The 26,842-nt window shown below is 42.2% G+C and overlaps 1 protein-coding gene across 1 annotated transcript in view; it reads left to right on the top strand.

Moving 5' to 3' along the window:
* Enpep (glutamyl aminopeptidase) overlaps window positions 1-26,842 on the top strand; it is a 68,318-nt gene that overhangs the window by 26,937 nt on the left and 14,539 nt on the right. The window contains exons 6-12 of the mRNA XM_005357425.2: window positions 2,638-2,772; window positions 4,675-4,740; window positions 8,859-8,924; window positions 9,052-9,203; window positions 16,044-16,120; window positions 25,998-26,131; window positions 26,268-26,323. Coding sequence (XP_005357482.1) covers window positions 2,638-2,772; window positions 4,675-4,740; window positions 8,859-8,924; window positions 9,052-9,203; window positions 16,044-16,120; window positions 25,998-26,131; window positions 26,268-26,323 — 686 coding nt within the window. The remainder of the gene's footprint in view (window positions 1-2,637; window positions 2,773-4,674; window positions 4,741-8,858; window positions 8,925-9,051; window positions 9,204-16,043; window positions 16,121-25,997; window positions 26,132-26,267; window positions 26,324-26,842) is intronic.

Raw genomic sequence — 26,842 nt, 5'->3', positions numbered from 1 at the left:
AGGCCGGAAGAGGGCAACAGACCTTATTACAGATGGTTGTGAGCCACCATGTGGTTGCTGGGAATTGAACTCAGGACCTTTGGTAGAGCAGGCAATGCTCTTAACCTCTGAGCCATCTCTCCAGCCCCCCGCTGAGCTGTTCTTTGCCAGGAGCCTTTATCCAGTCATTGAGCTAGCTGGGAGTCATAGACAGACACCTGTCGGGAAGGGAGGGATGTGGGAGAAGGAAGAGTAGAAAATGCCCGCCTTTCATTCAGCGAATATAGTGCTGCCCTCAGAAGTGATCTTATTCCATTAGCTACTTGACCCAAGCAGGTAAAGAGATGAAGGACCTACTTAGCGGTCAGATACCAGATCAAATCCTAACGCATCATCTCTTAGATGCACAGCAGGACACGTGGTCATGAACAAGGTGACACCTCTGAGTCAGGCCTCTCTTTAACATCCAATGAGAGCGTTGTTCTGTGTCAAGTAAGCTTCCTAGTTCCCACACTGCGTGTTTGCTTAGTGAATAGTCACACAGTGAGCCCGCGAGGGACCTGGGATAAAAGTTTCCAGAAATGCTATAGAATTTTCTTTAGGAAAGTTGGGCTTTCTTGTCTGTCTTTAGATCGTGTGAGCATTCTCCTGTGACTGTATGTATATATGCATGTATGTACACGCTGGAGAAGTGTATCCCTAGCTCTGTATAGAGGTAGAGAGCTGTAAAGTATGTAGAATGCTGCCCTCTACTGGAAGAACTGTTCTTAACAGTGAGTAACGTTTAATTATTTACCTTGTCTGTATCATTTGTAAAGAGACAACAGAAAGAACTACCTCGCTGGGTTGTTGTAAAGGTGAACAATAAAGTGTATTCAAAGGGGGTTAGCCTTCCATGTGAATTTGATAAAGAATAAACAGGACGACTTAACTTGGAGGTTTTTTTAAAAATCTTTTTCTGACTTCTGATTTTGTTTTTTTTTTTTGTTGTTTTTTTTGTTTTTTGTTTTTTGTTTTTTTTTGGTTTTTTGAGACAGGGTTTCACTGTGGCTTTGGAGCCTGTCCTGGAACTAGTTCTTGTACACCAGGCTGCTCTCGAACTCACAGATATTCGCCTGCCTCTGCCTCCCGAGTGCTGGGATTAAAGGCGTGCGCCACCATCGCTGGGCCCTGAATGTATTTTTAAATGACTCCTAAACTTCAGTGTATCCTAAGTAGCGTAAAAGTCTATTAAAGGCAAATTTTAAAATTAAGAAAAACACCATCCAACAGAAGTTTAACTTTCTTGGGGCTCAACAGTCTGTAACTGTTTTTCCTTTCATCTTTAAAAAGTAATTTTTTTTTCTACCTGGGTTCTCTGCCTTCCATCTCCTCCTCTACACCCTACCCCCACTTCCCCTTCACAATTTTATGTCCTTTAAGAAACAAAATGAAACTAAAGTAAATTAAACAAAGCAACACATTGGTGTAGGACAAACTGCTGGAGCTTGGGTAGCTTTCCGTGGCCACATTCCTGGGAGAAATTGACTCCTGCGGTACACAGCAGCCATTACAATATATATATATATATATGTGTGTGTGTGTGTGTGTGTGTGTGTGTGTTTTTCCAGACTGGATTGCTGAAAGAAACAATTTTTGCAAATCAGTTTTTCTATTTTTCAAAGTAAATTAGGGAGTGTGCTTTAGGCATTTCTGGTCTGGAATATTTCTTGCTCCACCCCTTCTCCTCTACTCTTTTTGTCTTTTATTTTTTCCTTCTAAAATACCTTGGCGTTCTACCTATATCAAACACTTGTATGAAATTATAACATACTAACACTCAAATGTCATAATTTTATACACAAGTTCCCCTTTTAGAAATATTTTAAATTAATAGAAGGAATAAAACTTTTGATCTTTAAAAAAATAGTACTAGTTTAATGGAGTGGTTTTTCAGAATCTTACTCCATATTAATCAAAATAGCAATGATAAATACTTTGTTGGCTTCCCCTGAGTTCCAGGCACTATGTCAGGCGCTGCTACCCTTGAACTGGAGTCTGAATCCTGTGCAGGAGTCCAGAGAGAAGGAGCTCGGACTGCTAGTGAGTCAGGGAGCTTGTTTAAGTGACGTATCAAGAAGATCGAGAGGCTGTGTTCTCAACCTGGAAGGGTAACCATACTGCAGGGCCATACCCGCTCGACTTGGCTGAGAAAAAAAACAAGACTAAATCATACTGATCACTGGAACCTTAGAACGAGTTAGGGTTTCCTGTGGTTAGTTAGGAGTTTTCCATATTCCAATGACAAGGAAGAGAAAGCAACTGTGGCCAGTCGACTCTCCGCCTCTGAATTTTCACAACCACCCTGTGCGTTGACATCATCCCCGTTACACAGACGGGGAAACTCGGAGAGTGTGGCCCAGTTTCAAGGGCAGCGTAGCAGCAGGAGGCATAGATATTGCTGGGTCTGTCAGACAGGAGTCAAAAGCATTCTAGCTAGATTGACCGAACCAGCGTGGAGCAGCTGCTGGGAGGGGATTCATCTGAAGACCCAGAGACCACATTGCAGGATTGGGGTCGTTTTCTTTTCTTTCCCCCACATTGATGACACACGACATCGGTGTAAGTGGGAAGTGATCCGAAGGACGTGCTGTCCTCCTTGGCTTTCTGTCATTCCAGCTCAGTCAGGTGCTGATTGAGGACGTGTTACCAGTGCAGGAAGAGGACTCCTTGATGTCCTCACATCCAGTGGTTGTCACAGTGTCAACTCCCGCTGAAATAACGTCTGTGTTTGATGGAATCTCCTACAGCAAGGTAGGAGGTGCGCGGCGTTGCTTTTGAGCATCTTCCTATTTACTGACGCTCAGTACATGTCCAACAACTTGTTTTTAAGAAATGGTTTGAGCTCTGCTGTGAGCTCTGGAAAAGAATGCAGAACATAGGACTGAATAGTAAATAGTTGATATTTTGCAGGCGAAGGAATTGATGACACAGAAACTAATTTCTGTCCTTTTCCCTATTTTTGTTTAAAATGACTTTCATTCTGATAAATAAGCAATTATCCCTTAAACATCCAATTTAATTGCTTTCTTTAATTTTTAAAATTTATTCTGTGGTGGAGGGGCCATATATGCAAACATGGAGAGCAGGGCAGCTTCTCTCTTTTTCATCTTGGGGATATGGAGAATTGAACTCAGGTTGTCAGGCTTGGCCGCAAGCACCCTTCCCCACTCAGCCATCCCACCAGCCCGTTCTTGATTTTTCTGAAAGATGATGGATCTTACTTTTTGTGCTGTGTGGTCTGTGAGGAAACCCAGCTACATGGGCACTTTCAACAAGAGAGCACCTTAATGTTCAGAGCAGATATTCATGCGTGTGTGTGTGTGTGAGAGAGAGAGAGAGAGAGAGAGAGAGAGAGAGAGAGAGAGAGAGAGAGAGAGAGAGAAGAGGGGAGAGGGGGGGGAGAGGGAGAGGGAGAGGGAGAGGGAGGGAGGGAGAGGGAGAGGGACGGAGAGAGGAAGAGAATTGAAGATAACTGTGTTTGTGTCTGCTAGACAAGGCAGTTTTTAGCCACTGGAACTTGAGGAGCTCTAGCTGAGAACGGGCCTCCCAAGGCTTTTGTGACATTCTCTTGCAATACCACCCACAGTGTCTCCTCCACACATATTCCAGACTTGTAAAAATATAATATAATTGATATCTTTATTTGGGTAACTTCCTAGCTCAATTCCTCCTGGATCGGCCTATATCCATGCTGCTGTTATCTTGGATGAACCCTGACAGAGTTGTGTTTATTTATAATTATTAAAATGAATAGTATCAAACCAGCTTAAGTGAGAAACAGTTATTATTTGATGTTGGTGCCATCATTTTTTAACTTTTTGCACACATTGTTCCCACAACATCTTTCCAGTCTTTTTTTAAATGATTATCTGTAGTGGTAACTCAGAAAGAAGACTCTGGCTCAATTCTCTAAGTCCTGGGTACTCCAGAGCCTAAAATATTGTCAGAAATAAATATGTTTTCAAGCCTTATTCTTGCCGTGTCCAAATGCAGTTTAAAATAATTGGGAAATGTAGTAATAACTAGCAAGTTAAATGGGAAGTAATATTTTTCCAGTACATTATTTGAAAACTTATCTTAAAATATTAGATGCAGTGTGCCTTCATATTAACCCACATGGAAGAATCTGGAAATCAGGACATTCCTCAAATTCCTGAGATCTATAAAACCAAATGAAGCAAACTGCTTTTGATGAGAAAGGTTTTGTGGCTACATTTTATATCTATCCATACTATTTAATACGTTACTTTCACTCTGTACTTCCTTCTGTTAAATATACTTATTGTCTCCTATGTGGGGGTAGATTTAATAATTTGCCATAATTTTACCTTGAAATTAGTGCTTCGCCTAAGAATTGCGGTGGGGAGCATTTCTTTTCTCTCATTAACAAAGCGCCACCTGTTGGCCCACTTGGGGAAGTGCAATAACCAGTTGGGTCTTGAGTCACCGATATCAAGGCCTATTTGATCTCTTCTTTATCACTTGGTTATTTAGAAGTACACACACAGAATGATGTAAAGTGTTGGGGTTTTTGTTTGTTTGCCCGAAATTACAGTACTATAATTATGTAATTCATCAGAATGCTCTTCAAGAAACCCTCGGATATAATCATGAAATGTGCCAACTTTAATCGGTCCCCTTTTCTCATCCTAGGGAGCTTCTATTCTGAGAATGCTCGAAGACTGGATCACCCCGGAGAAATTTCAAAAAGGGTGTCAGGTACGATTTCTCAGTGGTAGCAGAAGTAAAACCATACTGATACGCAGCTGGCAATCGCGGGTGATTAGGGTTAGCTGCTTTCTTTCCTTCCCTCGCTTGGACAGATAAGTAAGAGATAACGGTGACTTCACATCAAGTTAGGGCTCGGTAATGATCATTGACCAGAAATGTCATGGAGCGGGTCAAGTGCACTGCTTAGAGAGACTTTACTCTTTACACACGCGGTCTGCAAGTGGGCTGCCATGGAAAGACAGGGTAGACCAGGTGCCTTAAACAACAGTCATGTACTTTCCCACAGCCTTGGAGGTAATGAAGTCCAGGGTCACGGTGCTGCCATTTTGGTTGCTGGTGAGGGTGTTTTTGTTCTGTAGACAGCCCCCCACCGTGGCCTCATACGTCACAGGGAACAAGCAGTCCTGTATCTTCTGTAAGAACATGAATCTCATTGTGAGGTCAAACCCTCATTACCTCATACCAACCAGATGCCCTCCAGATGCTCTGAGGCCATCATGTATGAATTTGGGGAATAGAGGCATAATTTGCTTCATGCAAGCATGGCACGAACACTTAAATCTGTCTCTACTAGTCTTCCCATGAAGAAAATATAAGGTCTGTTCCTTAATATTGATTTGGGAAATTATTGATATGAATAGTCATATTCTCATGAAGTCAGTGAATAAGGAGATCTTGCTCCCTTTGGGAAGATAAACAAGAATTTTTTCTGATGTTCTGCACACATCTTGTGTTAGCATGGCACTACACTGGACATTCCAGTTCATTTTCGTTCTTCTAGAAGACCCTATGTCAATTATCTCAGGGTTAGTGTCTCCTGACCTTTATTGAAGTCACTACAATGCGTCCTTCTAACTGGCCTATCGTCTGGTTGGGCCTATTTCAACCTAGAAACGGAACCTCCAGCCTCCTGTTGTGCTAACCTAAGAACTTGATGCAGCTGTTGCTGGTGGATTGCGGCCCACAGAACACAAAAGAGACAATTTCCACACTGACTACCAGTTCTTTGTCATTTGTTTCCCAGGATCATGCCAGTACAGGACAATGCCACCACTACCCCAGTAGCTCCCTGTGTGACTTTGTCTCTGTGAATGGCATTTATCTGTCTCTATGATATCCCAAAAGGAAGTCTCTTTGGGGAGCAGTCATAAAATGCCTCTGTGCCTACCAAAACAAGAATAGAGTTGGATTTAGGAAGTATTTAGGGTGCACATAAGGACAATTTGATCATTAAAAAAAAAATCCCGTGAGGACAAATGGCACAAAGGGAGGGGCTGTGTGCTTTTATAACTTTCCTTGAGCTTCCAACTCCATGGTCACCTCATCCCTACTGTGGCCATCTTCATGGTGGCCCTGTCTCTTATGTCCTCAGGCCTATAGAATTCTTCATGTATTCGGTGATCCAGGAGATTTTGCTGAGTGGCTATCTATAGTATGCAGTTTGTTAATACCTATAATATATAGTGTCGCACTAGAAATTTAAAAGAAGCCAGGAGCGGTGGGGTCCACCTTTAATCCCAGTATTTGGGAGGCAAAGACAAGTGTATCTGTGAGTTCGAGGCCAGCCTGATCTACATAGTGAGTTCTAGGTAGGCTATCTAGGGCTATGGAGTGCGACCCTCAACATAAACAACAACAAAAATCTTTTTTAAAAGAAAGAAAAAAAACTTGCTTTCAAAGACTGTTACAATTCTATTTGCAAAGATTTCATCTTAATTTGCCACTTAAACTAACACATTCTTGATACTTTAAATTAAATGGTCCTTTGTGTCAAGTTTTGTAGAGAACTATAAAAAAAAAGACCTTAAAATAAACAGCTGTGCCAGTCATTCAATAAATGCTCACTCCTCTGTAGCCTGCCTGACCTGTAGTCACTAGTTTTAAAAGTCTCACCTGGGACTAATATAGCTCAAGTTATAACAGCCTCTAATCATGATGATCCTAAAGATTTATCCCAGAACAATGGATAATAGTACAATTATAGTGTCGTGGAGTGAATTTATAGGAAAAAAGAAACCCCAAACCCAAACTGATATTTTCAGATATCAGCGAAGCTCTCAGATTATCCGGGAAGTTGAAGCTCTCACCAGAATCCCTCTTGAGATGCATGTCCTCCCATTGTGGCTGTTGCCCCAACATCCCATGGTCTGGGGAAACTGGAGTTCAGGGACTTTCTTTTTCAGATTCTAGTTTTCTGCCAAGACTGGTCGTCCATTAGAAAAAGTGGCCAGTGCAGAATCTGAGTGGACTAGTTGTCTATTTGCGTGTGTGTGTTCTCTCCACCAAGTACAATGTCACACAGCAAAGTGATGCTGCCGTTAACTGAAAGACCCGTGGCTGCAATTACGCATTTTAAAGGTACAATTCATGGTTAAACATTAGCAGCAAAATATTGTCATGAGACATGTATCCATCTTTTCTTGTTCTACTATAATGAATTAGTATTATCCCTGGAAAAGAAGATCGGCTGAGCTGGGGAGGCCTTTTTTTTCCCCTAGGACACTAACGACATACACCATTCAGTTTTCTTTTGTGCTCACTAGTACCAACCAACTAACAAGGGGACCCAGGCCCAGGTTGTCATGTGATTTAGATCAGAAAGATGATGAGACTGTGATAATGGAAAGGAGAGAAATTCTTAGTATAGACTCTTAGGGAACTCTGACCTAGACAAAACAAAAGCTGTACCTTTTAGCAGTGTTTACGTAAATTTCAGTTCTGCTTCTACTTCATGAGAAACAATAAACTGAAGTAAAGAAAAAACCCTAACAACCTGATGAATCCACCCACAATGATCCAGCACTCAGTCTTGCCCACGAGTCTCAGGGGCGCCTCTCTTCCTCCAAGGACACAGACATTTGGTCAGGGCCATTTATTTCACCTCTAAAAGCAGGAGCATTTTAGTAAATAATATTTAAGTTCATATCCAGTTCCAAGATGGCTTGCCTATTTCTCAGCTCAAGATCTTGTAAGTATCCCAAAAAAGCATTTAGTAGGAGGGTTAGACACAAGGTCAAGGCCAGCCTCTACTCCACAGGGAAATCCTGTCTCAAAAATAAACGGAAAAACAATAACAAAACATCCACTGAACAAATGAGGTCCTCCAAGATGGTTTTCGAAGAGCACTATTCTGCATGAACCTCTAGCTATAGTTATAGCTTCTATTATATTAAGTTTCTGAGTCTGGAAGAAAGACCAGACACAGGCACACTTCTGCCTTCCTTCGCCTGCCCTCTGGTGGTAGTGTTGAGAAGTGAATTAACCAAAAGAATTAACATCGGGGCAGTATTCCAAACCGACATCAGGGATGCTGGAGTCCTTCTGGGCTTCTAAGTTTATTTTATCCTTACGTGCCCGAAAATAAAGAAGAATCCTGAAGATAATATGACCTAGATAAAGACCCTCCTGGAACACTAGAGCAATTTAGAGATAAAATGTTCCATACAAAATTAAGCGCCGGGAGCACTAGTCAAAGTTTACTTTCTAGGTAAGATTCCCATGTGTTAGATAGCACAGATCTGGAAAAGCCATGGGGACAGAGAGCGCAAACACTGGCAGATCTCTGGAAGACCACACCCCGGGAATGATCGATCGATTATGGGATTGAGAAAAGCCTGGGAATGTTCTCTGGGGGCCTATCCCATGTCTTCTCACGCAGAAGGATCTTATGGATAGAACTGACAAAGGGGCAGCCTTTCATTTAAAAGATTTATATTTTAAAGGTATTTGAAGATTAAAGACTTACTCTCCACAGTGAGTAATTTCTCCCACTCACTCATAACCATCTTTATCGCTATTCAGAAGACTACATACATATTCATTTCCTTAGTGCAACAAATTTAGCCTCTGCCATTTCTAAAGTTCAAGCGCTAAAGATGTGTCTGGCTTTTACATGGCTGAGAAATGGAAGGAACGGTTGATAATAAGGAAATCACATAACACTGAAATAGCAGTGTCTGTTGATGACGTTTTCCTACAAGAAAGCCACAATGTGTGGTTTCTTGTGTCTCATCTCATACCAGGGATGCAGGACGAGCAGTTGAGGGGAGGTCCAGACGAGGCTGTGGAGGTACAAGGCTGGGATCTAAAGCACTCATCTTTTACAGGAGTATCTGAAAAAATTCCAGTTCAAGAATGCAAAAACTTCAGACTTTTGGCAGTCACTGGAAGAGGTAATGAAGGCAATCCCCTCAAAATTTTCCTTGTTCAACTTAAAAGTGATTTACATTTTAATATCACTAATCTTTAACTCCCCCCTTATGTCTAAATTAATGGCTCTCCATTGGTTTCCAACAACAGGCAAGTAGCCTACCAGTGAAAGAAGTTATGGAGACCTGGACTAACCAGATGGGCTACCCTGTGGTCACTGTGTCTGAAAGGCAGAAGTTAGAGCAGGCACGCTTTCTGCTGGACTCCAAAGCTGATCCTTTCCAGCCACCATCACCTCTTAGGTAAGGCTTTATGACAAAACACTTAAAAGAATAGTAGAAATTATTCAGCAGAGATACTGCTAGCAATCTCAGGTCCCACTCTCATTGTATGGTTGACATGTGACAGTCTAAAGGCACAGCCTTTGGGCGACAGAGAGTCCAGAGCTAGCTAGCTGCGCATCCACAGCCGTATCCCTTTTCCTTAGACGCTGTCGGTAGAAGAGCAGAAACAGTAGAAGAAACGAAGCTGTGATGGGGATGAACTTGCATGGGGAGAGCTGTAGGCAGCGTGGAATACTGGGAGGAAGGCCAAAGGCGAAATAGTGGCCCAAAAGGAACAGGGAAAGATGCTGTCGGATAATGACAAGGGTCTCCCCGTCCCTAGACAGGCCCTGCACTCACGATGTACATGACGAGCGCAGAGAGCAATGAGAAAGGAAGCTGAGAATAGATTGAGTCATGAGTCCAGACTGTGCCAGCTGGACCTCCACCCTCTACTTTGTTCCCATTCATCGCAGTTGCCTCGCTGTAGAGAACTCTCAGAAGTCTGGCAGTGACAGCAGGCAGCAATCCAGATGGCTTGTTTTCCCCAAAATAGACTAAAACAATAAGAGATCAGCTGAGGACTTCCACAGTGGAGGCCCCAGTGCAAAGGCTTCCTTGCTACGGCACATGCAAGGCAGGTGGGCTGGCTCCCCAAGACCTGCTCACAGGGGATGCTTGTTTCCAAAGCCTACAGTAGAGATGGCATCCTAGCCCCCAAGAATAACCAGTTTGGGCTTGAGAGATGACTGAGCTGGTAACAGACTTGCCATGTAAACATGAAGGCCTGAGTTAGAATCCCTAGGGCCCATGTGTGGCCATGCGTGCATCTGTCACCCTGATTCTTCTGTGGTAAAATGCGGGGTGGACAGAGAAGAATCCTGGGATCCTCAGCTAGTCTGCATACACAGAAGTGGATAATAGAGAGACCATGTCTCAAATAAGGTGGGAAGTGAGGACCAGCACTCGGTGTCATCCTCTGACCTCCACACAAGTGCCACAGCATGCGTGTCTACACACAGACAGGTACATACAGCATACATGCAGACACAAAACAATAATCAGCTCAATGCCCTTTTAAAATATGAATACACAATAGAAAGTCAGAGCACATAAAAGTCTCTAAATATAAAAGCTTAACTCCTCTGTGGATAGACAAATGAAAATCTCCTGACTTTGTGAACATAATTTAGGAAGCAAATAACAAAATAAAACAAAAAACATAGAAAAGAAAAAACTTTGAAATATATTCAGAGATTTTTTTTTTTGAAAAGCTATTTTGCTCATCATCTGAGAAAGAATGTCTAAGAAAGGCAAATTGAGAACACAGAAGGCAGACTAAAATTTTAGTCGAAGTAAATTTAGGAGAGAGTCTCCAAAAATGTAAAACAGACACAATGTGATGGGCAAAATGAAGGAGACAACTGGGAAAGCCTTGTGCCTGAGTAAGAGGTGACCCTCAAAGAAGCAGCGAGGCATAGTGGCATCGTCTATAAGAAAAGGTTAGGAGCTGATCCAGGACTGGCAGGAGCCGTCTCTCTTCCCAGTGTCAGGAATACTGTTTGTAGCTTGTCCCTGGGCACCATGGGCATATCTTGTGGAAACGAGCAAACACTATGAAATACCCTCTGAGAACTGGTTGTGAAGCATCAACTAACATTCAGTGGCCGGTCTCATTTTACAGAACAGCAGTGACGTCAAAATCCACAAGGCAAGAATGGTGGGGTGGAGCTCCCTCTCGGAGGTCCACCTGTAATGCGTAGAGAAGCCTGAAAAAGCATTTATTTTGTTCAGTATTTTTGTTAAAGGGGTAGACGGATAAGGAACATAAGGGAACTAACCCACGCCCTCTCATGGATAAATTAGAACATATTGGCTGAATAAATTAGTAAAATTAAACCGCAGTTAAAACCAGAAGCCCTTGCCTGAGGGAGGGATGTGGGGGCCTGAGGTTTTCATCACCAGCTCTTCGTATTGTTGATTAATGATGAATTTATGAGCAAATTGCACAAGTCAACATCCCCTGATCATCCAAGCAGCACTGCGCTTAGAAATTTAATCAAATTCTCTTGCATATGGCGTAGAAACTTATAAATAAAATCTAGTTCATCCAAACACTACTAATTAAAACTTTATTAATTTAGGTCAATCCTAAACCAGATAGTGGTGACGCATGCCTTTAATCCCAGCACTTGAGAGGCAGAGGCAGGCAGACCTCTGAGTTCTAGGCCCACCTGGTCTACAGATTGCATTCCAGAACAACCAGGGCCTCAGAAACCCTGTCTCAGAAAACCAAAAACCAATAATTTCAAAGTATGAACACCCAATTAAGTTCTATAGCTCTATATCATCTACATTTTTTATTTCTTGTGTATTTTTATAAATCTAATTAAAGCACAGATCCAGGGCCAGTGAGAGGACCTAATTGGGGAGGGGACTTGAAGCCAAACCTGACAACCCAAGTTCACGCTCTGGAAGTCAAGGAGCGAAAGGAGAGGGTTGTCAAATCCAGCAAGTTGTCTTCTGACCTGCACATGTGTGCCCCCCCCACTGAATAAATAAGTAAATACATGCAGGAAACATTAAACCCACTTACAGAGTATATCCAAAGACATTTCATCCCGTTAAAAATAAAACCCACAATTTTACCAAACAAGATCCTCCCCCCCTGCAATATTAAACCTAGTTATTAAGGTCAGATGTTTTAAGAATTTCAACTAAAATGAGAAGCCAATATGTTATTCTCTTTAATTTTCTCGATTTTTAGAAAATGTTTTAAAAGAACACGAAGTCGGTTAAAGCGTGTTATCTCCTAACTTACTACAGTTGAGTCTTAGTCGCCAGCGCTCTGCCTCAGTCTGCAGACATGTGCACAGTTACGGAGTTATTTTGCACACATTTCTGAGGGACCAGCCCACAGCCCCCTCACTGAAGGGAAAACAGCTAGGATATCAGGTCGCCAAGGCCCCGGGACTGTGGCTGCAGTAACCATCCCAAGGATATCATTCTAGTCCAGCCCAACCTTCCCAGCATGCACTTTGGGTTACCTGGAGTGTGATAATACATTGCCAATCCCTGGGCATCGCTCCAGTCCTACCCACACCCAATTTTTTACGACCTTCCTTTATGTTTTTAATATTCAGTTTGAATGGAGAGACTTTCGCACCTACCCACTTCCCAGGCACCTTGCAGTCCCCATGGCTTGATTCTTACTGGAAAGGCCCTTGAGTCTCTTTAGTGATAACTTTGATGATATTGTATGTAACTTTTTATATTTGTGCCATTGTATGTCACATGTAAATGATCACAAGTCAATTATTTGGGAGGAATTCCTACAATACGAGGGAGGAGAATGACAGGATATGAAGAAGACATTTTGAAGGGCTTTAACAGCCATAAATTGGTTTCTTTTGTCTCAGTAAAGCTGACTGGCCAACTTTAATACTGCTAGATCCTTTTATTTCCAAAGTATTTCTCAAATGTGGACCAAGTACCCGTTTGGGAAGTTTTACAACAACTGTTCTCTCCTGTCATATTTGTGCGCTGATTTGGAGGGACGTGGGGGAGTGTACAGGTGTCTCAGAACACTTGGTTTCCCCAGGGGTTAGTATTTAAGGGGAGAAAATGGGTGCAGAGGGAGTGAGTATAACATGCACGAAGGTCTCAAAGTTCGACAGCAACACCAAGCACTGAGGAAGGTCATTCGCGTCCCCAGACCTACATTCGTGTGATTCCCCGGGGCCTATGCTCTTCTTCTCTTTTTACTTTAGAGACGGTTACGATGGAAAAAAAAGTTAGCTGCCTTTCACTCTTTATTTAATTACACCTGGATAAAAGCATAGATTGGCTTGTCTTCAGGTGATAATTCAATTATAAAAGTCAACTTAATTGTTCTGTGCTTGGTTCCATTAGCAGTTTTAAGCTGTTTCACTTGTAGTTGCTGTTTGTTTCAGCAAACTACATTGGCTGTATATAATTTTGCCTATGTGGGAACGTTAAAATGTGTAAAACAGCAGCATACTTCTGTCTTGCAAAACAGGCTCGCGCTAGGCAAGTTTCCCAGTAATTGCTTCCTCCAGTCATGTGTAGCCACTGATTTATTAACGCAAAGCCAGTCAAAGCCAGTCATCTCTGGCTTTGTTTGAGCTGGCAGAATTGTAGTGTTCTGTTTTGTTTTGTTTTAGAAAAACAGCCACTTGGCTATCAAGTCCTCTCTATGCAGATCTCCCACACCCCCCAAAAAAATTATAATCAAGTAAACTAAGCATTTATGTTCATATTTTTTGAGGTCTTAACCAGATACCATCACACATTTTATTTTAATTCCTAGAGGCATGAATTTTAGAGATCATTTATCATATAATTGATTTATTTGTCTCATGTTTATAAAATAAAATTATATAGTCACAGGAAAAGAAACAGAAAATAGTCTCCTCCCAAGTGAACACATTTGTTAAAAGTCAACCGTAACTGAACAAGAAGGCAAGAGGCCTTAAACCAGAAGCAAGCTTTCCTTGTTTCATTATATTAAAGTGGTAGATTAGGCGAGGCAGTGGTGGCGCACGCCTTTAATCCCAGCATTCGGGAGGCAGAGGCAGGCGGATCTCTATGAATTCGAGGCCAGCCTGGTCTACAGAGTGAGCTCCAGGACAGCCAGGACTACACAGAGAAATTCTGTATTGGGAAAAAAATAGCAAAATTAGATTACAATAAATACTTCCAGGCAGACTATTATCTTGTACAATTAACATGCACTAATAAACAAGGCTGAAAAGTACCTTCATCCAAAATCAGAAACTATAAAGCGGTTCTTCTCCTCCACTAAGGCCCGCTTCCATCTGTTCAGAGCTGCTCTTATTTAGTAGACAGTGCGCTCACAGTTGCGCTGGGAGCAGAGCCATGTCTTCTGAGAGTGTTTCTCTCTGTTTAATTCAAGATGAGGGGAAGCTTAGTAGACAGAAAGTGTTATCATTCAAACGAGCCCTAGGTGGGTCACACTGTGGATGTCACCATCTCTTCAAATGGACTATTTCTCATCTCTGTCAGTGGGGTTTCTTCCTATGGGGCCTTGGGTGCCCATACCCACATTGAGAGGCAGAAGAATGGGAGCCGTTGTGCCTTCTTGGATGACTAAGTCAGTGGCAGTGAAGAAAATGAGAGTGTCCATTTTTGACACTGATGGAGCCTGTAAGAAGGCCAGGGCTCTAATTATACCTTCAGGAACAGTTCCTGGTACCCCTGCATTTAGATAACAGGTAACACCCTTTATCGCTTCCTTGACATGATTTCCACCCTTCATCGCTTTATGCTCCTAAATCTTTTCCTTTACTCACCCAAGATCAGGTGTGATACCATGATGCTAAAATCGGAAGGCAGTAGTGCTCTGCCTTCTGTCATGTCGACTTAAGACACTCTTAGACACCCCAGGAGAATATGCTTTGTACCTGTTTATAGTAAATAGCACAACTTTTGCCAGCCATTGGTATGGTATAGTTCCAGAGAGGATACTACCATGTGTAGACTGTGCACACAGATCATGAAGCCCCCGACTGTCCGTGTTGGGCCAGGCTGACACTGTGCAAGATGGAGGAGAAGAAAGTGTGGTCTACTGTCTTCCGGTAGGCGCTGCACTAACAGCATGGCAAGAACATCGAATGGTGCTCTTTACAATACTTCTTTGTCCCTCTTCTAAAGAGCGGTAGGGCTCACTAAAAACAGACCTGGAGATGACCATGCAAGCGAAAGTGGAGAGCTGGAAAGAGGGGGTGCCCAGCAGGGGTGCTTCAAGAAGCAGCATCCTTAGAGAGAAACTGGCTGCCAGCTTCAGGGAAGCTCTGTAGCCCACACAGATGTACCTGAGAGATTAGATAAGATGGGTTGTCTACCATCCTACCATGGCAAAGCGCCACATCCAGAGGAATACATTTCCTGGAACTTTGGGCCTTCGGGCTCCAGAAGCCTGAGGGGGGTTCCCAGTTAGCCAGGCAGGAAAGCATACTTGAGTAGGGAGGGGGAAAGAAAAACTATGAGGAGGTGGCATTGGACAAGCCTAAAGCACCTATGACATCCACTGGAGGACCTAGAAAACCATTTATACGCTAGTCTTCTGAAACATGCAGCCTGACATTCTCCTGGAGACCAGAGAATGGCACATTCAAGACCTTCCTGGGCTGTAGAGTGAATTCAAAGGCAGCCTGAGCAGTTTAGAGGGGCCTTGTCACCAAATGAAGTTAAAACGTAGCTCACTGTTAAGCGGCTTCCTTGGCATGCAGGAGGCTCTAAATGAACCCTCCAGATCTGTAAAAGAGACAAGCAGAACACTTGGGCACCCCAGAAACAAGCCCACCTGGTGGTTTTCCTTTACAGCCTTGATTCTCATGGTTGGGATTTTTAAGAGATTTCTAGGGCACATTCTGCGACACTGAGTGGGTAGGAGAGTAGAATTCCAATATAATTGGGCAGGAAGCACATTATGCCAGAACCTATGCAGGCTTGAATGCAGAGGTTCTGCGTTGTGACATAAAATGCTACATTTGTGCAAGTAATGCAAGATAGTTGTTTCAAAACAAATTATTTTTTACCAAACACTTTTCTTCACCCTTATCTAATTTTTATGCAAATTTCTGCATTTCGTGGGTATATAGAGACCGAGAACTGTCAGTGCCATGACCCATCTTCCTCCCTGAAGTTCATTTTATAAACTCTATCTGTTGGATGCTACACACTGGCCGATCACATTTAAGGAAAAATGCTGTCTGTTGATTTTGACATTTAAGCCCTTCATGATTAAGTTAAATGTTCCTTTCTTAAAAATTATAGTTACAGATGGAATATTCCAATTAAATGGACCGAAAATAACAAGTCAAATGTCACAGTTTTCAACATTTCAACAGAAGGTAAATATTATTATATTATTTAACACATTCATTTCTTCTTTGAATTGATGCATCTCAGTAAATGAATATGAATACACTGGAGCAGCAATTAAGCCCAAACTTATAAATTTCAGCTTAAAATAATCTCTTAAATAACATCAATAAATCTAAAACTTTGTCTACAACGGGAACGTAGCCTCCTCCATGATCTTCTGAGTGATTTATCGTGGTAAACGGGAATACATAGCCAAAGCTAAAGGAATCTTTCTGACCTACCAGTCATTGTTAAACCAAGTTGTAAGATTCCTGCCTTCCCTACCTTCCTCCCCTTCCCCTCCAATTCATCCCTCTGTTTCTTCTTCCTTTCCTCTGATCTCTTTTTTCTTCTGCTCTTAAATCAAAGAAGATTTAAAACATTGGATTTCTTAAAATGTCATAGGAATGGCCTGCTTTTCAGATGTTCTCTTTCAGTTAGGACAATCAGCTTGCGATACGTTTCTTGTTCTCTCTCCATTGGTTTTTCTTATCCGTATTTGAATAAAAATATAGGGTTCTTTAGAAATAAGTTCTTATCACAAATTTCAAAATTGCTGAAAAACAAAAGAAACCAATAAGTGAGGGAGGTTTTAGCATCAATCCCAGGAGAAACTTGTTTATTTTCCCTTTTTTAGGAGATGAGATACTTTATTTGTGCACTTTGCCCTGTTAGCTGGATTTCAAGTCACTTGAGAGTAAAGACCACATTAATACACCTTGTATCACAGGAACCAAACCATGGAAAATCTTGACTTTTATGATGTGATCATTGTAGTTGTTTTGAGTCGCAAAACATTTCTCATCTAAGACAGACTGGATTTCTTCATTCTGTCCCGTGAAAATGTGGTCTTAGAACAGCATATCTTGTAGCCTTTCTCTGGGGGTTCTTGGAACTAAAAGCAACGGACATTCCTTTATCTGCACCTGGTTACTTGTCCCCAAATTCACCGGTCTAAAGTGGGTCACCTGAGCTGGGGTTAGAGCCCAATTGGTAGAATGCTTACCCGGTATTCATGAAGTCCTGGGTTCAGTTGTCGGCAGCACATATAATCAGACATGGTGGTGAGCGGCTGGAATCCCAGCATTCAGGACCTAGACGCAAGAGGATCATAAGCTCAGGGGTAGTGTCAGCTACCTAGAGAGTTCAAGGTCAGTCTGCAGTCCGGGACAGCTTGAAGTACATGAAGCCCTGTCTCGAAAATTTTTTTTAAATAAAGTGTATTATCCAATCTTTTTGGTTAAGGTTATAACTATGTGATATCATCACCTCAGAAAGAGACCCTTAGGGAATGCAAGCTGGTACAACCCCTTTGGATGTCAGTCTGGCGATTTCTCAGAAAATTAGGAAACAACCTTCCTCAAGACTCAGTAATACCACTTTTGGGTATACATCCAAAAAATGTTCAATTGTGCCACAAGGACATGTGCTCAACTATATTCATAGCAGCTTTGTTTGTCATAGCCAGAACCTGGAAAAAACCTAAATTGCCCCTCCACTGAAGAATGGATAAGGAAAATGTGGTACATTTACACAATGGAGTACTACACAGCAGAAAAAAATAACATCTTGAATTTTGCAAGAAAATGAATGGAGCTAGAAAACATTGTTTTGAGTGAGGTAACCCAGACACAGAAAGACAATTATCACATGTACTCACTCATAGATGGTTTTTAAACATACAGCAAAAAAAAAAAAAAAGCCAGCCTACAAACCACAATCCCAGAGAACCTAGACAACAATGAGGACCCTAGGAGAGATATATATGGATCTAATCTACATGGGAAGTAGAAAAAGACAAGATCTCCTGAGTAAATTGGGAGCATGGGGACTTTGGGGGAGGATTGAAGGGGGTAGGGGAGAGGCAGAGAGGGGAGCAGAGAAAAATGTAGAGCTCATTAAATATCAATAAAAAGAAAAGTTAAAAAAATTAAAAAAAGAGACAGAATCTTAGTGACTTCCTCTCCATCCCCCACATGCCCAGGTCTAAGCAATTGCTGGACTTGTGCCAATGAGGACTTAGCTTGTTCTGGAGATCTGTTTTATGAAATGATAATAGTGTTTTTCTACTGTCTCATTTCAATTAAGACAGGTTTTCCAGGGTTCATCCATGTTGTGGCAAGGATCAGTGATTCATTCCCTTCCATACTGGATATATATCATCCTATATTCATATGTTATGAATGTCACTTGTGGTTCCTTTTTTCTTTTTTTCCTTTTATCATAAACTCTCCTACGTTTTTAGTTCTATTGACAACTCTTCTGTCCTGGCTCTTATGAAGGTAAGACTCATCTGTGGGCTGCTCCTGACAGGAAATATGATCGTAAGAAAATTTCCCCTTCATTGTTTATGCTAATGATTGCTATGACACTGTGGCCAATGGCTCTGAATTGTACCAGAAATTCCAGATCAATGCCTTTTTGTCTCAATAGTCCATATATTTATGCTGTGCTTGAGTTCGTAGCTGAATGTCTTGCGGTCTGTCTGCTGACCATTTTCCTACTTACAGGCAGGTTTGCCAATGGAAAATGAAAAGGACAGAAAGAGAAATAAAAGACAGTAAAAATGTCCCGCAGCACTCATAAACGGCACAATAAGATGGTTAGGGTTTCAATGCCTTCAACCGAATCATCACCACATATGTTCCCCATTGGTCGCTGTGTTTAACTGAGGGTAGGAAGACTGTCTCGGCAGCAGCTTGAGTCGCTGTTTACAAATTTAAAAACATGAATAATTCACCCATTCTAACATAATTTTTCCAGTGTTTTCCTGGAACGAGGATTTCATCTAAGAGAATGTTCCAGATAGTGAAAGCTCCTCGGAAAACAAGTGTCAAGAGTTCAGAATAAACATTTTTTTTTCTAATATTTGTTATATATTTATTAGAAAGAATTTTTTGGATACTCAGTCCTTAATTCTCTAGTTCATTCTTTCCGTTAACTTTTTGTTTTGTTTTGTTTTTGAGACAGAGTCTCATGTGAGTCAGGCTGGTTTCCTACTTGTTATGTAGTCAAGAATGACCTTAAGCTCCTGACTCTCCTGCTCCACCTGAATGCTGGGATTACAAACATGAGCTTATACACCTTCTTTATACCATGCTGGGGATAAAAATCTAAGATTTTGTGCCTGTAGTAATCAAGTTAGCTATGTTGCTAGCTCAAATAAATATTTTTTAAAAAAAATAGTTTGGAATGCAGTTTGGGAATGAACATCAGGAGAGCGAAGTTCAACCATTCCTATCTTGTAGACTCCTGCCTAGGGCAGGTCAACAGAGAGGTCTGTTATAACTGTGACCATGACGCAGGTGATAAAGGACACTCAGGACAAGGACTGGTAGAGGAAATGTTGTTGTGGACAAAATACCTAGGTCAAAACTCAGTTACGTCTCATTAGTTACACCTCACTAGAGCTTGAGGGTACAGACTGATGAAGTCCAGAGGGGGGGGTCTGTGCCTCAGACAGCGAGAGGAGAGGGAACTTGCCTGCTCCCTCCCAGCTCTCAGACAAGTCCAACATGGCGTTTGTGTCTCTGTTGGTGTATCTGTGTCTCTCTTCCTTATAGAATGTTCTTTAGAGGAAGTGAATGACTTTCTGGTTGCTGCTGCTGCTCTGTTGCTTCAGCAGACATGGAGTGATTATTTATTGTATGCATAAATGGATAAATGAATAAATGCATGCAGGGCTCAGGTGTCTAAGGAGCTGTGATAACAGACCTCCCTTTATCTGAAACTTCAGAATCACGACTGGTCTCTTGGTCAGAAAAACACTAGACACCTCTTCTTACTTCAAAGGGCCTGCTCCATTTTTAGGTTGTGCCACAAGTTCCTGTTTCCTGTTTGAGAACGTCTTCAGCCCAGGGCACAGATGACAAATATGTCCTGAGTGGACTGGATGGGCAACCAGCTCATGTTACCTGTCTCACATCCCTGCTCTTGACCACTCTGATGACTCATCAGTTATAAATGCCCCGAGCAAAAACAGGACTTCCGGGGTGTTTTATTTACACAAGTATTGTACATGGTATTTTAATCAATGGGGAGGGAGGATATGTGGTATCTAACAAGAGAAGTACATCACGCCAAAAAAAAAAAAAAATGTTTTCTGTCTATCCTAACCCAGACCAAAAAAAACCCCACCCTCATTTAAATTGTCTTAACCCCGTTAAATTGAATTTATTTTTATCAACATACATTGCCTTTACTGCTGGGATTTATGGTCACTGGCGTTTTGTTAGAAGATAATCATCCTAAGTACTTTTTTCTTATATAGCTGATGCTGGCAGCGTTGTTGGTCCTTTTATTCTTAGTGTTGGTGGTTGGTATTTGAACAGAAACCATAGTTATTCAAACTCCATTTGCTCTCTTTTCTTTTTCAACTAAATTATAAGCTCTGGAAGATACAAGGTGCTTACTTCCTGTATCTCTTGTCCCCCATCAATTATCAACAGCTGCTAGGTTGTCGGCACATGGTAAGACTTTTGGCAAGCACTTGCTTAGCGGAGGGCTGCTTGCCCTGCCTGTTCTCCCTCGATGTTAGCTGTGTTCTACATCTAGCAGGATACCATCTTTATGCTTTGATTTGTTGCATTCTATTACTTAGATGACATTTGTCACAGGACAAAGGAGTTATTAGTCTTGCTTGAACACTGTTTCTGTAGGCATTACTCCAGGACTGAAGGCTAGGAAAGGGGCTAAAATATTACCTTAGGTGTGGAGTCTCAGAGACAGCCTAAGACATTACTATAGGGGAAGACCTAAGACATTATTACTATGGGAGACGACCTAAGACATTACTATAGGGGAAGACCTAAGACATTACTATAGGAGATGGCCTAAGACGTTACTATAGGAGATGGCCTAAGAAGTAGGAGAGAGTCTAAGACATTATTCTAGGAGTGAGGTTTTGGAGGGACCTAAGATGTTATTCCAGATGCAGGATCTAGAGGAGGGTCTAAGACCTAGGCATGTATAAATTTGGGGATGGTGATGTTTATGACTTTCACGTCTGGACTGTAAGAATTTACATGAGCAAATCCCAGTATCATAGAAATAGAGTTTACTAAAATGTTTCAAATGGGTATGTTTAAATACTCATTACCAAACAAGCACCAATCACGTATCTTTATATGTGTCAAGGAGGGAAGGATTGTCTTCCCATTTTCACACTGAGTCTGTGTAATGTAAAAACATGGAATCCGATGTGCTTGTTCAGAACTCGAGTTTGTCAGCTCAGCCCTGGTCAAGTCTTGGAAGATTTATTCACTTCAACCAAACACAGGACATTAAGCAAGAATGTTGACTGTTGTATGTATTAATCAGGTATGCTGGAATATTAGTGAACCATTGTACCCGTGTAGGCTAATCAGATATCTCTTTCCAGTGAGAATATACTAAGTAAGTTAGGGGATCACAGGATAAAGCCATCACTTTAAATATGTCATCAAACTGTGATACTGACACAGTGAATTGTCCAGGAGAGCCCAATTATTGTGTTTAGAAACTGACAACTGTGCCTTGTTGCCATGAAAACTACTTGTTTGCACAAAAGTGAGAGGAAGTGTTTCTGACTTGCCACGTCTTCAGGTGACTGTTGAGCAAATAACAGCTGGGAAATTCTGTTTTTTTTTCCATCGTATAGTCTGAATGCAACCTGGATGTTGGAATCCTTCACGAGTCTTTTCCAACCAGGATGCACAGAAAGATGCCAGGGGGACCAGGGCTACTAAAGCATTGACCACTTCTGTCTACGTTTCCCATCTCATTTTCAACAGTATGATGCTACTTAGCAGTGAAGGAGACTAGTATATACGGTCTAGCTCTTACCTAGCAAAGGGGACAGCTAGCAGTTTCTTCCATGAATGCTATTGCCTGGAGAACCAGACTTCTCAGAGGTTAAGAAAAGTGAGAACGCCCGTGCGGGCTCAGACAGGCACCTGTGTCCTGGGGCAAATGGGAGACACACCAGGACGTCTTCACCCTCCAGCTCTTCTTTGTAGGTATCTTTCCAAATCACCCAAATGACCATTAAGGAAAACCCTTCCTCGTGATAGTCTGCTTGCATTTTTTTTCAGACTTTCTTGAATTGCATATTATGTATTAAAATTGTAGCTGGAGGCTCAGAATGGAGGGTCGTTTATTCAAGGTCAGCCTTGGGTATACAGCAAGTTCCAGGCTAGCCTGAGCCATGTAGCACGATCTAGTCTCAAAAGCCAAAGAACAAACAAATGCAAGCGACTTTCTTGGCAGGCAAATGCTCTGTGTCGATTGCTAAACTCTGGGGGAAAACCCTGTAATTTTAACTCACACAATCATGGCTCAGTTCCTCGCTTCCCTCTTCCTCCCCCATCTCTCTTCTCTTCTCCCTTGCGCCACTCTGGGATCTCAGTAAGTTTCCCAAGCTAGCCTTCAACTCCTGATTCATGATCCTTCTACACCAGTCTCTCGAATAGCTGGAATTACACACGCGGCACAATTTTTGTTGAAAACATTACCGCAAGTGGATGAAAAAGATTTTACAAAGGGTCATACTTAATTTTCGAGAGTGGAAAATTTAACTTAATTAAAAAAAATTTATTGTGTATATATGTGCATGCTGTAGGCATGGGTGTGCACTGGTACACACACCCTCAACTATGTGTCTGAGTATGGAGATTCGCGTTCAGGCACTCTCCACCCTTAGTCTTTGAGGAAAGATCTTTTTCAACCTGGACCTCACCGTTTTGGGTTGATTGGCTGGCCAAAGTCCCTGGGGATCCACCTCTGTTTTCCCTCTCAACACTGGGGTTACAGGTGTGTGCCTGCTAGGCGATGTTGGGGATCACAGCTCGAGTTTTCCATTTGTGTGGCCAGTCCTTCACTCACTGGATCACCAGCCCTGAGAGTGAAATTCCTTAGAAGAGCCCTCAGCCAGGGATAACATATTCAGCATTTGCTGCACCGAACTAGTGAAAAGAGAACAAAAGCATTTAGAAAGTGGGTGATAAGAGTCCCTGTGGTCCTTGCAAATCCATTTTCAAAATATAAGACTTCGGAGTATAACTTCAAATGACCAAAGATTATTAATCATGGAAAGAGTAGGTGGAGCACCATTATGCTTGTTTGTGTTTGCTTGCTTACACGTGTGGAAGGGTCTCCCACATGTACACATAAAGCAATTTTAAAGAAGTCAGCTTGATGACTAACTTTTATATTAGTATGTAGACTGTTTTTGGGTTTGGTTCTGTTTGAAACAGGATCAATTCTGCAGCACAGATTGGCCTCGAACTTGCAGCCATCCTCTTGCCTCGGCCTCATGAGTACTGGAATTGCATGCAGTTCAGGCATGTGCCACCCCGCCTGGCATTCTTTATACTTTATTTCCTGGGTATCCCGTGAAGAACGCATGCTAGTGTTACAATCATTAAAAGGAATACAAACAGATGCACACTCTTACCCATAAGTGGGCATCGATTCTTCAGTTCGACCTGCTTCCTTGCATCATGGAGCAACCCTACAGTTTGCTGTTGCCAACTGTTCTCAAAGAAGCATGAACTTGGAAAGTCCTTAACTACCGACTTCCTGGGTCTCAGCTTCCTCATCCATAAAGTGAGAAAAATCACGGTAACGTTAGACAGGCTTAACTCGGCACATAGAAAGCACAGTAAATTACCGCAGTATTTAGATGGATTGCCAGGAACTTCTCAATGTTATTTATATTTGCTTGGCTATTTCTAGAACTGGCAGCCTATCCCATTTCATAATAATGGGGATAGCTACCACCTGTTGGTCACATAACACCTAACGATGTGACCCCGTTTTATCTGCGTTATCTCACTTAATCTTCACAACAGCCCCGAGAGGGATTTTGATCCCCGTTTTCCTCCTGGCAATCTGGAACACAGAGAGGTCAAGTGATTTGGCCGGTGTTACACAGCTTGCCAGTCTTGTAGAAAGGATTTTATCCCAGGTCTGTCAAACTTAGAAGTTCCTGTTCTATCTTCAGTAACATATGGCTTTACCCTTACCAAGAAACTCTCCTCCCAGTACAAACAGTCAAAGGGTGAGGTTGCCAAAAGATTAGCTTCCTTTCAACAACTTCTTCATGGCCAAATGACAAAGAACGATGAACACTGCGGGAGTGAGGTAAGGGTTTGTAATTTGTCAAGTACCTGCTCCGAAGGCTCCTAAGGAAACCGATTGTCTTGTTGAAGAACTTACTTATATATTATGAAAAACTACCGTGTCCTGGATATCTTCCAGACCTTACAAATGCTTCCAAAATTTAAATCATCTTTCCTCCCAAACTTGCCTTCCTCTATTCTCTGGCGGCAACACCATCACTCATCCCGTGGTGCAAGCCTTCGCCCTGCCCTCCCCCGCCCCCTCCAGGCAGAAGGAGGGCTATGCCGCCTGGCTTTCCCTCTACCGTGTCTCTCTGCTCTATTCTCATTGTGGCCACATGGGCCCAAGTTCTCACCCTTTCTTGTCCTAGATTATTACAGCTGGGCTCCAAATTGGTCTTAGAAGATCTTCCATATTACTGTCAAAATTATTTTTCTAGCAAACAGACTCAGGCATGTTGTTCCCTTGTTTGACCATCTTCTCTGTGTTTTTCCCTCTCGAAGAATGGTTTCTTTCACCTGGTATGTGCCAGGAACTCTAGTCTTCTTTGCCAGCCCCATCGGCTATTTCCAGCGCTATTCCCTACATTGTCGCCACAGGAAACTCCTTGAGATCTCGCACACATGCTAAGTCACCACACGATTATTTGGATAGTCCACTTTCCATGCAGACAGAACATATAATTAATAGACGCAGTACTGACAAATCCTCGTGGTATCTGAGCGCAGCTATTGTTTTTAAGGTGTTTATTCGACCTAATCTTAAGTCTCTGTCCCTTCAGCATTGGGCTTCTAAAAGCTTGACGCTGGAGCCCTACGTGTGTGTTGGGTGGCACTTTGGGAAGAAAGTTAATTTGCTAACTCCACTGATAAAAAAGCACTATCGCCGTGAACTGAGATAAGGACTTAGACGACCTTGCAAAGACCAAGAAAATTGAAAGCTCGCGTGGGAAGTGGGTTGCCAAGTAAGAGCGTTGTCTTTGGGAACCAAGTCGTTTGCAGCGCATCCTGACTCCTTAATCACGTCATGATATTCCCATAGTACTCCGCAGAGCAACAATCTGGGTCCATTTTGTTCTGGGGATTAGATCTGGGGGCTCCCCCCTGCAGGGCAAGTACTCCACCACTGGTCCACATCTCCAGATCGGTTTCAATTTGATTTTGAGGCAAGGTCTCACTAGGTTGCCCAGGCTGGCTTTTGAACTCACGTGGCGAATGTATAATCCACCCCAGTCCCGCGAGTAGCTGGAATTCTAAACATATACCAGTAGGTCCCGCTTCCGAGATGATTTTGAAAAGGTGTTCTTCAAAGGTTTGCATCTCAGCCCTTCCTTCTCCAGGTCATCCTAATGACACAGCCTTTACACATTTAATCCATTACACTTGGGAATGTGTGGACTCCTCCTAGGAAGCATGGGTTTCTTTGTGCTTGGGCATCGTTTTCTTTACTGCAGGACTGACCAACTTAGAGTTATTGCATTCATGTGGCAAGTTTCTGCCAGGGAGGAGTGTAAGTTACAAATGGCAGGATGCTTGTTGACATTACTTATTTCTTGTTCATCTCGCTCACTCCAGTGACATTCTAAAGTTAGGCAACTAAATAAGAATTAGGCTTAGGGGCTTTGGGTCCAAATCAAACTCTACTCTTTGAGCTAATATTGCTTTTCTTTCCTTTTTTTTTTTCTTTTTGCCCTCTGGGTCTAATTTCTCTGTGTTTACAGTGTATGCAAACATGTTTCTCATTAGTGTTTATTTGCTACCACAGAAATCACTTTGAATCCTAGTCTTGGTGCAGAAGATTTTCTCAAAATAAACCCAGATCACATTGGGTTTTACCGTGTAAATTATGAAGAAGTAACTTGGGACAAGATAGCCGAGAATCTCTCCTCAAACCACTCGGTAAGAGACAGCGTGGCTAGGAAGTATTGTCGTTTTGTTCCAACAACAGCATTTTAAAAATGCTCTTTTTCCCCCCCACCCCAATGCTCTTTGCTTTTGAGAATCATGGCTTTTGCTTTTTTCCTTCCTCTTCCAGAGCTTCTCCGCTGCTGACCGTGCAAGTTTTATTGACGATGCTTTTGCTTTGGCAAGGTATGTCTCATGATGTGGTTGGGCCACTTACAATACCGTGAGTTTTCCCATACAACTTCAAAATTAATTACAACTGCACTTAAGTATGAAATTTTTTAAAAATTGAAAACATCCACAGTCTGTGTTTTAAATATTATTGTTATTTATGGGCCTCTTTTTAAAAAAAACTTCACCTGAACCTTATAGCAAATACGAATATTAGCTATTCACAGACACTCAAGCTTCCCATTCCTATTTGCTGGCATGAGGTGTGATGTATTCCATATCAGGGTCTCTGGCTTGCTTAGTGATATTTTAAAATGACCAAAAGTGCATCTTAAACTGATGATATGGCTCAGAGGGTAAAGGTGGCTTCTGCCAAACCTGATGACCTGAGTTCAAGCCCCGGGACCCACATGATAGGAGAGAAGTAATTCCAAAATATTGCCCTCTGACCTCCACATGCACACAGTGAATACTGCCCTCTGACCTCCACATGCACACAGTGAATACTGCCCTCTGACCTCCACATGCACACAG

Source organism: Microtus ochrogaster, chromosome 21 (assembly GCF_000317375.1).
Source record: "Microtus ochrogaster isolate Prairie Vole_2 chromosome 21, MicOch1.0, whole genome shotgun sequence".
In the NCBI taxonomy this organism is placed as follows: domain Eukaryota; kingdom Metazoa; phylum Chordata; class Mammalia; order Rodentia; family Cricetidae; genus Microtus; species Microtus ochrogaster.
The sequence above is the reverse complement of the archived record's forward strand: the minus strand, read 5'-3'. Positions and strand labels throughout refer to the sequence as shown.